The following is a 12,231-nucleotide window of genomic DNA, read 5'->3' on the forward strand; positions in this document are numbered from 1 at the left end:
GTCATGAGAAACAGACCCTAAAGCTCTTTACTAATTTTCTGTTGCGCAAATTTGCTATTCAAAGCATGTTTCAAAGACCAGCAGCGTCAGTATCATCTAGGAGTTTGCTAGAAACACAGAATCTCAGGTCCTTACTGAATCAGAATCCAGATTGTAACAAGATCCCCAGGTAGGTAGAATGCATGCTAATGTTGCTATGAGATGCAACATTTTCAGAAAATCTGGTGAGGTGAGATAGCCAACCTGTAATTCTGACAACTGGTCAACTATGTACAAATGTATTCAACATGTATTTAGTAAGATGCCTCTACATGGAGACATGGTGGCATGTCCTGAAAATGTGTGTGTGTGTGTATTTTTTATTTTTTTGAGGCAAAATGTCACTATATTTCCCAGACTGGCCTGCAGTGGCTATTCACAATTGTGTTCATGGCACACCACGGCCTCAAACTACTTTGGGGCTCAAATAATCCTCCTGCCTCAGCCTTCTAAGTACCTGGGAAGTATAGGTCTGCACCACCACACCCCAGTTCTGGAGATACAATACTGAACATGACATACACAGTCCCAGCTCTCCTAGAACTCAGATTGGAGGGGAGAAAAAGTTGTCATCAGATAATCATGTATAATTAAAATAAATAACATGTATACTTTCAAACTGACATGAATGCAATGCAGAAAAAAATAGTTGGATAAAAAAGAAAAAAAAAACAATAACTGATTTAGATCAGGAGTTCAAGAAAGGCTTTCCTAAGAAACAGATGATTAACCTGAAGTCTGAACCATACACAGTGATTAATCATACTCAATTGGTCAGGGTAGGAGGAAGAGAAAAGGGTATTCCAGATAGAAGAAACAGGTATCAGGGCCTTGTGGCAAAACGTGGAACCCTGTATGATCCAATAGTTGAAAGTGAGCCCAAATGCTTGCAGACAAAGAGGTAAAAGAGGAGAGAGTAATATTGGCTGAGGGAATGGACAGGTAACAGATTATGCCGGAGCTCTAGATCAAAGTGAGAACTTTGCTCATTATCATCAGAGCAATGAGGAGCGAACGAGACTTTTAAACCAGTGACATGTTTATTTCTGCCTCAAGGAAAGTTTGCTTTCTCTGTTATGTAGTAAGAACTGGAACTTGACATTCAGGATACCATCATCCGCCCTATGGAAATGGAGTCACCACCAGAGAGAGCCCACTGAAGGGGTGAGAAAGAGGCTCTTAACTGGAGCTTATTCCACATCAGGCACAGTGCTGGGCATACTACATATGGCAACTTTGCCTGGGTCTACAAAAAAGAAAGGTTAGCTTTGAACCCTCATCTGTGTCCTTCCTACTGACTCTCAAAAACATATTCAGTACCTAAAAAGGGAAACAACACCTCTAGAGATGAAAAATCTCATGGTGTGTACATATTAATGAATGATACGTGGTTTTGAGGGAGTTTGGATTGTGGAGATGGCCTGCTTCTTTTGGCTCTAAGCTGATAAAGTGAAGATGTCTTTTGCCTTTGTGTTCAGAAGGGTTAAGGAGAGGTAGACAGTCACAAATACAGGATACTTTCAAATTGAGAGGGATATTTTAGAAACAGGGTATTTCTTAAATATGAGCCGGGTACTGGACAGCCTATGGCGGCCTCATTGTTTTGTGAAAACTATGGGTGTTTGGGAGGCTGAGGTGAGTGAATTGCCTGAGCCCGCGGGTTCGAGACCCGCCTGGGCAGCGAGACCTCATCTCTACAATAAATCAAAAAATCAGCCAGGCGTGGTAGCGCGCGCCTGTAATTCCGGCTACTTGGAAGGCTGAGGCGGAAGGATCGCCGGAGCCCAGCAAGTCGAGGCTGCGGTGACTGGGAGCGGCCGCTGCACTCCAATCTGGGCAATGGAGTGAGACTCCAACTCAAAAAAAAAAAAACTATGGGTGGTCCATTATCGTCCCATCCCCTGCCCTTGGGCTCCTTTTCTTTCTTTATCTTCTTCTTCCACACACAATTTCTTTTTCTTGTTTTATTTTATCCCTCTCACTTGTAGTGTTCTGTCTTAGGCCTAGTGGTATCTCCTCAAATGCGTGTAGCTCTTCTGAGGGTCCTCAGTAGCAAAGAAAGGGAAAGGAACTTACATTGTTGTTGTTTAAATGTTTGTTAAATCAGGCACTGTGTAGAGTAATTTCTATGCATTAGTTTCTCTAATCCTTACCTAGATGGGCTTTGTGAGATAGACACTACTGTCCTCTACTTATTTACCATGCAACTTTAGGTATATTATTACTTAATGTACGTATGCCTTGGTTTCTTCTATGCCTTAGTCTCTACATCTGTAAAATGAGAATAACAACCTACAAAGTTGTCCTGAGGATTAAATTTGATAAAGTATATAAAATGCCTAGCACAATTCCTGGCACAGGGTAATTGCTCAGTGTTAGCAACTTACCATAGGAATCATTATTACTAACTTACTTAATTTATAGACCAGGAAACTGAGGCAAAAAGACTTTAAGCCACTTTTTCAATATGGCACAATTAACGAGAGGACTTTTGAGACATTCAGACATGGGTCTGAATTCTGGATCTGCAACTTATTTTCATTGATAACATGTACCTAATGCCACAATCTCTGTAACTGTAGTCATTCGCTGTAGCATCCCCAGTTAGAGTTGATAAAGGATACCAAAAGGTAAGCAATTCACTCAACTGACTTTCCCTCCAGCTGCTTATGATGGACACATATAGGATTCTCTTTTTTCCTGTTCTTTACAGGTGTTTAAAACAAGACAGTGAGACATTGCCTAGATGATATCTGAACAAAATAAGGAGATTGAAAAAGTGAATCAAAACAAAACAGCAGCATCAACAAAACACTTTAGGAATCAGGGGTCTTGGAATTTTCTCTTTGCCTGAAAAGACACCTTGATTAAATGAGAAGGCTGAGGTAGTTTCATCACTAACCAAATACACACACACACACACACACACACACACACACACACACACACACATTTATTTATTCATTTCTGGATAACATATTTATTGATGTTTATTTTTATAAATATATATGCACATATACATTTAGGAAAATTAGGACTGTTTTGCATTACTGAGGACAGGAAAAGTCTTCATGCCCAAATGACTTAAATTATCACTATTGTGCCTATCTACCTTAGCTCTTCTGAATGCAAAGGCAAAAGATACCAGCATTTTACCAACTCACAGCCAAAAGAAGCAGATCACCTGGGAACTCAAACTCCCCCGAAACCACACATCCTCCATTACTATGCATAGACCATGAGATTATTATACAGACCTGGTTCATGACAGATTGATAGAACTCATATTACTATGAACATTGGGGCAAAGTTGATTTACTTACGACCATCCACAGTTCTAGCCTCGAGATGCACAAGGTCTGGTTCCTTGTTTGACCCCATCACAGACCTAAAAAATAGAGAAACATGAAAAGAAGCATCCACATTAATGACTTCACAGATGTCTTGGAGAAACTTGGCAGGGCCCACAGTCTATTAATATCCACAGGCTTCTAAAACCACAATCCTTGGAATATATCTTTTCTATTTATTTATATAGCCTGACAGTAAAATTTCCACTTCAAGTAAAAACTATAATGAAAACTTTACTTGATGAAGGCCAGGCTGAACTCTGGCAAGGATATTGCACGTGATTAGCTTGGACATGCAAATAGCTGCTACACATGGTGTATGTATAGTCTTGCAACCACCCCACTGATAGTGATTAAACTTTCAAAACTTATCAGGCAGATACTGCTGCTTTAGCCAGGTGACTTAAATAGTGATTTACGCAGAAAACTGATCTAATTAGCTTTTTCATTAGAAATTCGCAGAGCTACCTACTACTGCCCTATGAACTCTGTTAAAAAAAAAAAATTATTCAATCAATGCAAGGACAGCTAGAGCACAGAGTGACCATTGTGTCTTGCTGAACCAGTATGAGATGAAAAGTACAGATGCATTTCATTTTCTGATATGTGACTGAAACCATATGTGTAAGTAAAATAAAAGCCTATTTGAAACGCCTTGAGGCACATATTATTTTGTGTAATCTTACAGTGATGAGCCATATTAAGTAGAAAATAATTCTTATTCTGTTGCATAAATAATATAGGCAATCTCACTTTATCTCTAGGATTTTTATACAGCAAGATTAATTAAACTTGGAAACATCTGCACCTTTTTTTAAAGTCAGAATTTGCAGAAATTTAATTTGTTCCATTTCTACATGAAAAATAGTTAAATTCCTCCAAATTCTGCCTGCCCTCAGCCACTCAGCCCAGCCACCCAATCCATGCTAGAAAATGCATGTTAAAAGTATGCATCAGAGGAGGGACATGAACATTCAGTTTGTAGCACCCAATACACCAATAAATTTACATTACAAATGTTAAAAAAACGTACGCATATCTTCAATATTTGGTGTGGTGCCCAAGACCCTACACAATCAGGTCCCATCTCACTTTTGCTGCCTCATCTCCTGCCACATTGAAAGATTTTTACCATTCCCTGAAAGTGCCACATTCATTTCCTCACCCCCTATGAACCTCTGTAGGCATCTGTTTCTGTCTTTGCCTTGAAACACTCTCTTCCAGATTCACCTAATCCTCTTTGACTTGTACTTTAAGACACAATTGAAAGCAACTACCTCTGTTAAATGTCTCAGTTATCACAGGGAAAGCATTTTCCTCCTACAATAAATAAATATTTATTGTGATATAAATACTATAAGATACTTATCACAGTTTATTATCAATAATTTTGTTTATTTTTTCCAATGTAAAAGCAACACCCTCCCAATACACACACACACACACACACACACACACACACACACACACACACACACACACACACACACCCAATAAAACTACTGGAAGAGGCCAGGCTCGATGGCTCAGCCTGTAATCCCGCGCATTGGGAGGCCAAGGTGAGTGAATTGCTTGAGCCCGCAGGTTTAAGACCCGCCTGAGCAACTTGGCGAGACTTCATCTCTACAGTAAATCAAAAAATTAGCTGGGCGTGGTAGTGCACGCCTGTAGTCCCAGCTACTTGGAAGGCTGAGGCGGAAGGATCACTGGAGCCCAGCAGATCGAGGCTACAGTGGTCGGGAGCAGCCACTGTACTCCAGTCTGGGTGACAGAGTGAGACTCCAACTCAAAAACAAAACAAAACAAAACAAAAAACTACTGGAAGAGCTTCTCTTTATGTACTTTATATTCATATATATGTGTGTGTGTGTATGTGTGTGTGCATATATATTTATTTCCTGGCATATAATAGTCAAATGTGGAATGAAAGAAGGAAGGAACAAAGGAAGATTAACAGGAAAAGGAAAAAAGGAAGAAAGGGAAGAAGGGAAACAGGAAGGGAAGAAAAAAGAAAGGAACAGAAGGAAGTATTAAAATCTGTGAGTTATTCGAAAAAAGTAAATTAATCATTGTCCTGGGGTATTCCCAGAACTCTACTTATTTAAACTAATTTTCCTAACTCAAAGGCCTAGCTAGGATAATCACTCTTTATCTTTAGAAAAGAAGTCTCCTTAGGGCCCTATTATCACTGTCAGTAAGTTTTCTCCGATTGATACATGATCTGAAAGTCAGAGTCTATGCTTGAAACATAAAATACTGCTTTCTTCTGCCAGAAAACTGACATTTCCTAATACGGGTTTTATAATTTTCCTCAAATAGACATGGGACATGCAATTGGACATTTCCCTTCATTGGAATCTGCTCGAATACAGGCAGATGGTAATCCTTTTATCATCATTTCTAGTCAAGTACTGCAGCAACTGCTGGGCTATGGGTGGTGTTTCTGCATATCCCCACACTGAAGTGTTGATTGGATCCACAGGTAATCTCTTCTGACAAGACCATAGTCATGAACATTAGAAAATGAGTTTCTTGAGGAGCCTCAAACTAGAAAGAAAGCTCAGTGGTTAAGAGTTTTTCCAAAATATGAATGAGTAGTTACAGGTGGTTTATTTGCCTACCCTGCCTGCTGTTTTGAGTTTCTTCCTTGAAATGACAACCACCTTCTATTCCTAAGAGAAGGCCAGCATCCCAGAAACACAATATTAAAAACTAGCACGGATACCTATCTGCTTGGCTTATAGTTTGTTAATGGGAGGCAAAATCGTTATTCTGGATTATGCATCTTTTCGTGTGCTCATGGTCCGAAATCAATATTAACTTCTTCAGTAGTTTCTTAAAATCTTATATTATCTTTAAAAACAGCAGCTGTTGTTTCAAGTGACGTTTTTTCTTATGTATGAACTAATGAAAAAGAAGAAAAAGCAAAATAGAGTCCTTTGTTTTCCCCAAATCTACTTTGGTTATCCAACCACCTTAACCTGTCTGATTTTTTTCTCACCTATAGTAAAATAACTAAAACAACAAAATAAAATTTTACATATTAAAGTTAAATCACTTTTTTGTTGATGTGCTCACCCCAAGCCTAGTGGTCTAGGAGTACTAGCAATCACGGATGATACATAATTATTGCTGTTTTTACTCTATGGCCCTGGTGAGCTCCTAATTGCTGAAGTCAATCAATGCTGAATGTGTAGGTGCTAATTTTAATGACTCTGTAATTGACCAGACACCTTGGGGAAGCACATCACTGCAGCTGACCCAAATGATCATCATTACTCTAGCCCATGTATGCCCCCATCTTTTAGTTGGATCTATGGAGTTAGGTGGTTTTCTGTGCGTTTTAAGACCAACCATTGTGTTTCATCAGCACCATCATCAAAAAAAATTAACATAAAATAAACAGTATTTGATCCAAAATTAACTCTTTATGGTTGCAGAGTGAGATATCAAGAGTGGCTTCAAGCATCACTATCCTAAGATGTTCATATATCTGACTTCTGGTATTAAGCATAAGAAGCACCTCTGCTTTATGCTTCTAGATAACCCTGTGCACATCACTGTTATGGTTCATCATAATTTGCTGTATCTCTGCATAATAACTCTCCTAACAACACTGGGTTTCCAAAAGGCAAGTGCTCTGTCTTTTATAACTGAGTCTCTGTGCTTACCACAGCATAAAGAAGTGAGTTTTCTCAATAAATATATAGACAACAATTTTATGATGGTCAATATTTACCACATGATATAATGTACTATACCCGATACAGTATATTATTTGATTCTGAGACTCAGACAAATTCTCTCTATAAATATGAGATGAAAATTTTGATCCAGGATTTTTTAATTATAGAAAAAGACAAAAGGTAGTGGTATCTTTTATACCTTTATATTGTCTTTATGTCTAACCAGGAAAATGAATTTCCTTTTTAAACTAAATCTTATGGAAAGGAAAGGGAGTCTTCATGCCTGAGCACAAGTTGATGTTTACCCAGAATTTCCTCTCATCCTTCTTTTGCCTTTGTAACTCTTATCACTGTGGCTCAGCTACAAATGACGGAAGTTGAAAACAGCTTCTCAGTGGGGGTGCCACTTCAGCTAAGTAGTTACCTTTTCTGAAACTTCCAGAATGATACATATACTTCTGCACAGCAAAAATTAGGCCATGTTATAATTGATGGCTCATTTGTCAATTTCTCTTATTGACAGACAAACTCAAACCTTTCTGTATCTGTGTGCCAGGTATCTGCATGCCTCATACAGATATTCAGAAAATATTTACTGAATGGTTTTAGAGGAAGAAGAAGTGCACAAACCTGCCATCTCATTATTTATCAATTTATCTGTACATATGACATTTAGCAAATTACTTAACATCACTGTTCTGTAATTTTTTATTCTGTAAAAAGAGGCTAAAGTACATTTTCTTAGAATATCCATCTTTAAGTACTTAGAAGACTCCTGGCACATAGCAAAAGCTCAGAAATTACAGCTACTTGTTTTCTTCTGTTATCCCTTCTTATTTCAAGAGAATATTATTACACACCTAAGAAATTAAAATTTAAAAAAATGTTAATACTAACCTAATAAATTAAAATTAATGTTGATATTAAAAACTTCTTGAGATATCATAAATTCCTCACTAGCAGAAATGATTTATCAAAATTATTTATCATCACAAATCAACAGATTAAAAAATAAGAGTCAGTGGTCCAGAGATCAACTCTATGAATAAATAAAATTCATGTTTACTTATTCATTTATTTATTCAGTAAAAGATTCCAATCTCCTATTATGCAATAAGAACAAGGGCTACAGATTTCCTGTCCTTCAGAGCTTTCGAACTACAGAAGAGGCAGGAATGCAATGAAGAAAGGGTTCTAATATTCAAGGCGCTATTTGAAGACATAGGAAGAACACAGTCTTTCACTTGTCAATAGAGACCCAGAGGAGAAAGAGGCTCCAGGAAGTGTTTAGAGTAAATGAATTAAATCTACAAGAATATGCATCCATATGATCAATGAACAGATGGGGTGGAAGAACATTCTATTTAGAGATAAAGAACAAGTACTAAGGCCCTAGCTCAAACAGAAGGTAATCCATATAGGCATCTATTAAGTCAACAGGCTGGATCCAGAGTGTTCAAAGTAGAGCAGTAGGACATCATATGAAAGTTAACAGAAGCCCAGTCATCAAGCACCTTTTATGTAATGCTAAGATTTGCATCTGATCCAAGCTGGGCTCGGTGGCTCAGCCTATAATCCCACGCTTTGGGCTAAGGTGAGTGAACTGCCTGAGCCTGTGGGTTCGAGACTCACCTGGGCAACTTGGCAAGACCTCATCTCTACAATAAATCAAAAAAATTAGCCGGGCATGGTTGTGCGCGCCTGTAATTCCAGCTACTTGGAAGGCTGAGGCGGAAGGATCGCTGGAGCCTGGCAGGTCGAGGCTGCGGTGACTGGGAGCGGCCACTGCACTCCAGACTGGGCAACAGAGTGAGACTCCAACTCAAAAAAAAAAAAAAAAAGAAGTTTTGCATCTGATCCTAAAAGCCAAGGGATAGCACTAAAGAAAGTTAAGTAGGTACCCCTTGGGTACCGTTCTGCTCTGGGAGCTTTTCTGTCCTCTCAATAAATCTTGCTTTCTCCCCGCCCCTCCAAAAAAGAAAGTTAAGCCCACGTACATTTATAAGCAGCTGAAAAGACCTTCAGTCCTGGTTGCTGTGTGGATCTCCCCATCAAGAGAAAGCATGAAGTGAAGGGCTACAGGTCATGCTAATCAGCTTTGTTGCTGAAAATAAGACAAAGCCCACTCCAGCCTCTTGCATCTCTGTTTCCAGTATCTTAAGTTGGTGTTCACATTTAGGAGCTATTTTGGAATAAAACCCAAAGATTACCAATGACAAAAATACAAACAAAAATAAATTACGGGCTGATATAGAATACCAGTGATGTTAGCAGAACAACGGCCTTCTGAAGTACAATCAGCCAAATGCAGCCTTTGTAGACATTTTCTATAGAGAAACTCACTAGTTTATCATTCGTCTAGCATTTTGTCTGATTTTACACCGTTTAATATATTGCTCAATAAATGTAGCAGAGCTACAAAATGTCCTGATGTACACAACCACAGAGCGAGTATTAAAAAATAAACACCATGACAGGATAGTTCCTATTTATTCAGATTTAGAATTGTAATTAATGGCATATGGAGAAATGAGGAGGGTTCTGCAAAGGCACAGAGGCTGGAAGGATGGATACCCTGCTTTCCTTCATCTTAGAGCACTCATGTTCCCACAGGGCTCTTTCCATAAACAACACCTGGTGAAGCAAGCAGGCAATCACAGTGGAATACCTTGATTCCTCCTTGTGCATTCAAGGATTTCTCTTTCATCTACCACCATATATAGTTAGACTCTCAGACAAACATCATCAGGAAAATCCTGGCTAAGGCCACTTTTCTTTTTGAACAAAGCGTCTTAGCCCAAGGTTTCTTCTGCTGCCCAACCAGGGCAAATAGATCAAATAATCAACAAAGTAGCCTAAAGATGCCCTTAAGCCTTAGAAACATGCCTGCCTTTTGATACTTTTCTTCTGGCCTCCACACTTTCACACTGGTTTCCCAAATTCAAAGCTACCTAGTACAAATAACAAACAAATAGACAAATAAACAAACAGACAAAACAATGCTTAGTCTCTTGAATGCCTAATGGTTTACTGAGAATCAGTATGGCCAGTAACCTTAAGCTTGCCAAGTTCTGCGGGTTTTTATCCTTACTCCCCAAGTCAGAACCCCATTGTTTATTTCTATGACATCTGCAACAAAGTGGATATGTGAACACGTGTGTGTAACAGTATGTGTGTGCATGTGTGTGTACAAGGGAACAAAGTGAGAAATGGGAGTCTGACCCAGAATGAAGAAATACATAACAATCAGGAGGGCAGTGAGGAAATGAGGATGTTTATTGCACAAAGGGCTTGGTTGAAAAGTTCAACAACAATGCACAGAAACCAGCAACATGTCTCTGAGACACCACAATGCCCAGGTCTAAATCAGCCAAGACAAACTTTTCTGCTGCAGCTTTCCTTCCTTTCCCCATTTTCCCTTTTTCTAATTGATTGAGTTTGCTTTTTCCACCATTGCTTGTATTTTTCGTTTTATTCTTATTTTTCATTTTATGTTCCCTAACCATCTTTGTGTCTGTTGTTTCCTAAATAAGGATGTGGGGTCTAGAGGGACACTAGGGACTATGACTAGATCACTCACTGCATCTGATCCCCAAACAAAGATCACAGTGCCAATGAAGTACAGAGAAATATATTTTAAATGATCAAAGAGTATAAGAGTGAGGTAAAGGAAAAGCTTATAATGTTTTTAATAAGGTTTCTTTTTATCTTTTAAAAACTTTAGAGGTATCATACCCCGTGTATTTTCAGCAACTTGTTAGTTTTACTCAATAATATATTATGGAGATGGTTCCATACTAGAACATTAAATTAATGGGATAAATCTCTAACTGTTTTATTGCAATCTAATAAATAAAAATATCCCATTTATCTAGCCATTATCTATTGATGGATCCAAAGCAAAAAAATATACATAAATCTAAAAAAAAATTAAAATTCATAATAGTAGTCGCTTCAAGGAGAGTATGGCAACTGTGGGTGATAGGTAAAGAGACCCTTATCCTTATGAGTATTTTTACATTCTTTATAAAGAAGATATATATATGCAATACTCATAATTAATATTAATATACCTGTACTGTTAATAAAAAGAAAATTTCCTCAGTCTGGAAAATAATGTCTAAGGAGGACCATATTCAGTTTGGGCAAATCACAAAGGGAGAGACAAAAGGGATGAGTGAAGTTTGTGCAGGGAGGAGATCTGGAATTTTCTTAAATCTCAGAGTACTTACAATTTTGACATCATATTAGTAAGAATACTAGGAAGGCCTGAAAGACTTATGGTCAGAAAAACAATGTAAAGGACCACCAAGAGGGGTGAGCATGGGTTGATGTTAAATTCGGAGTGAGAGAAGGGAGGCTGGAGATCCTGCTTGGGGCTGGAAAGACCATATTAATAAAAGACAAGAAGAGGAGAGAACCTCCCTGCTTCTCCTTTCTTTTCATTTCTGTTAAGGATAAGAACTTCAGACTAGAGGGTAGAACAAGTTTGAAGAGACCCTGTCTCTGCCAAAAAAAAAACCAGGTGTGTTAGCACACGCCTGTAGTCCCAGCTACTTGGTAGCTAAGGCAAAGAGGATGGCTGGAGTCCAAGAAATCAAGGCTGCAGTGAGCCATAACTGTGCCACTGCACTCCAGAATGGGTGATAGAGTGAGGCCTTGTGTCTAAATAAATAAATACGTTTAAATAAATAGAAACCTTACCATTTCGCTGTTGGAATAAGCTGACCCATAGAAACTATATTCCATAAGAAAATTCCAGGGACAGCAGCTGTTTCCAAATTTTTTTGTTTGAACATATAAAGCAAGGGTTAAAAAAAAAAAAGGTGTATTCAATATATGATGGTTCATCATCATTGGGGAAATGTTGTAGATTACTTATATACTAACTTTAGAAAAAATATATACAAATTAGAATCTAAAGTAGAGGCAAAAATAATCAGAAAGCCTAATCTCTTCTTCTCACATCTTAATGAATTATCTTGTACACCCCTGAGATGCTGAAGCAGGTAACTTACCATATAGACAACAGTTTTAAACTGAAGATTGCTGGGTATACCCTTAATATTTAACAATGGGAGTAGCAGATGGCTGATTCTGAATTAATGTTCTAATAAATAAATTAATCAATTTTTTACAAACGTTTACTGAATTCC

General features: G+C 38.2%; 1 protein-coding gene across 1 annotated transcript in view; it reads right to left on the reverse strand.

Annotated features, from left to right (window-relative positions):
- Positions 1-12,231, reverse strand: part of LOC103260604 (VPS10 domain-containing receptor SorCS1) — a gene marked incomplete at its 3' end in the record, with an annotated part of 460,792 nt that overhangs the window by 36,306 nt on the left and 412,255 nt on the right. The window contains exon 6 of the mRNA XM_008058239.1: positions 3,363-3,427. Within this exon, the coding sequence (XP_008056430.1) occupies positions 3,363-3,427 (65 nt within the window). The remainder of the gene's footprint in view (positions 1-3,362; positions 3,428-12,231) is intronic.

This window comes from Carlito syrichta, unplaced genomic scaffold (genome assembly GCF_000164805.1).
Source record: "Carlito syrichta isolate Samal-C Ts95f unplaced genomic scaffold, Tarsius_syrichta-2.0.1 Scaffold303264, whole genome shotgun sequence".
NCBI classification, from domain to species: Eukaryota; Metazoa; Chordata; class Mammalia; order Primates; family Tarsiidae; genus Carlito; species Carlito syrichta.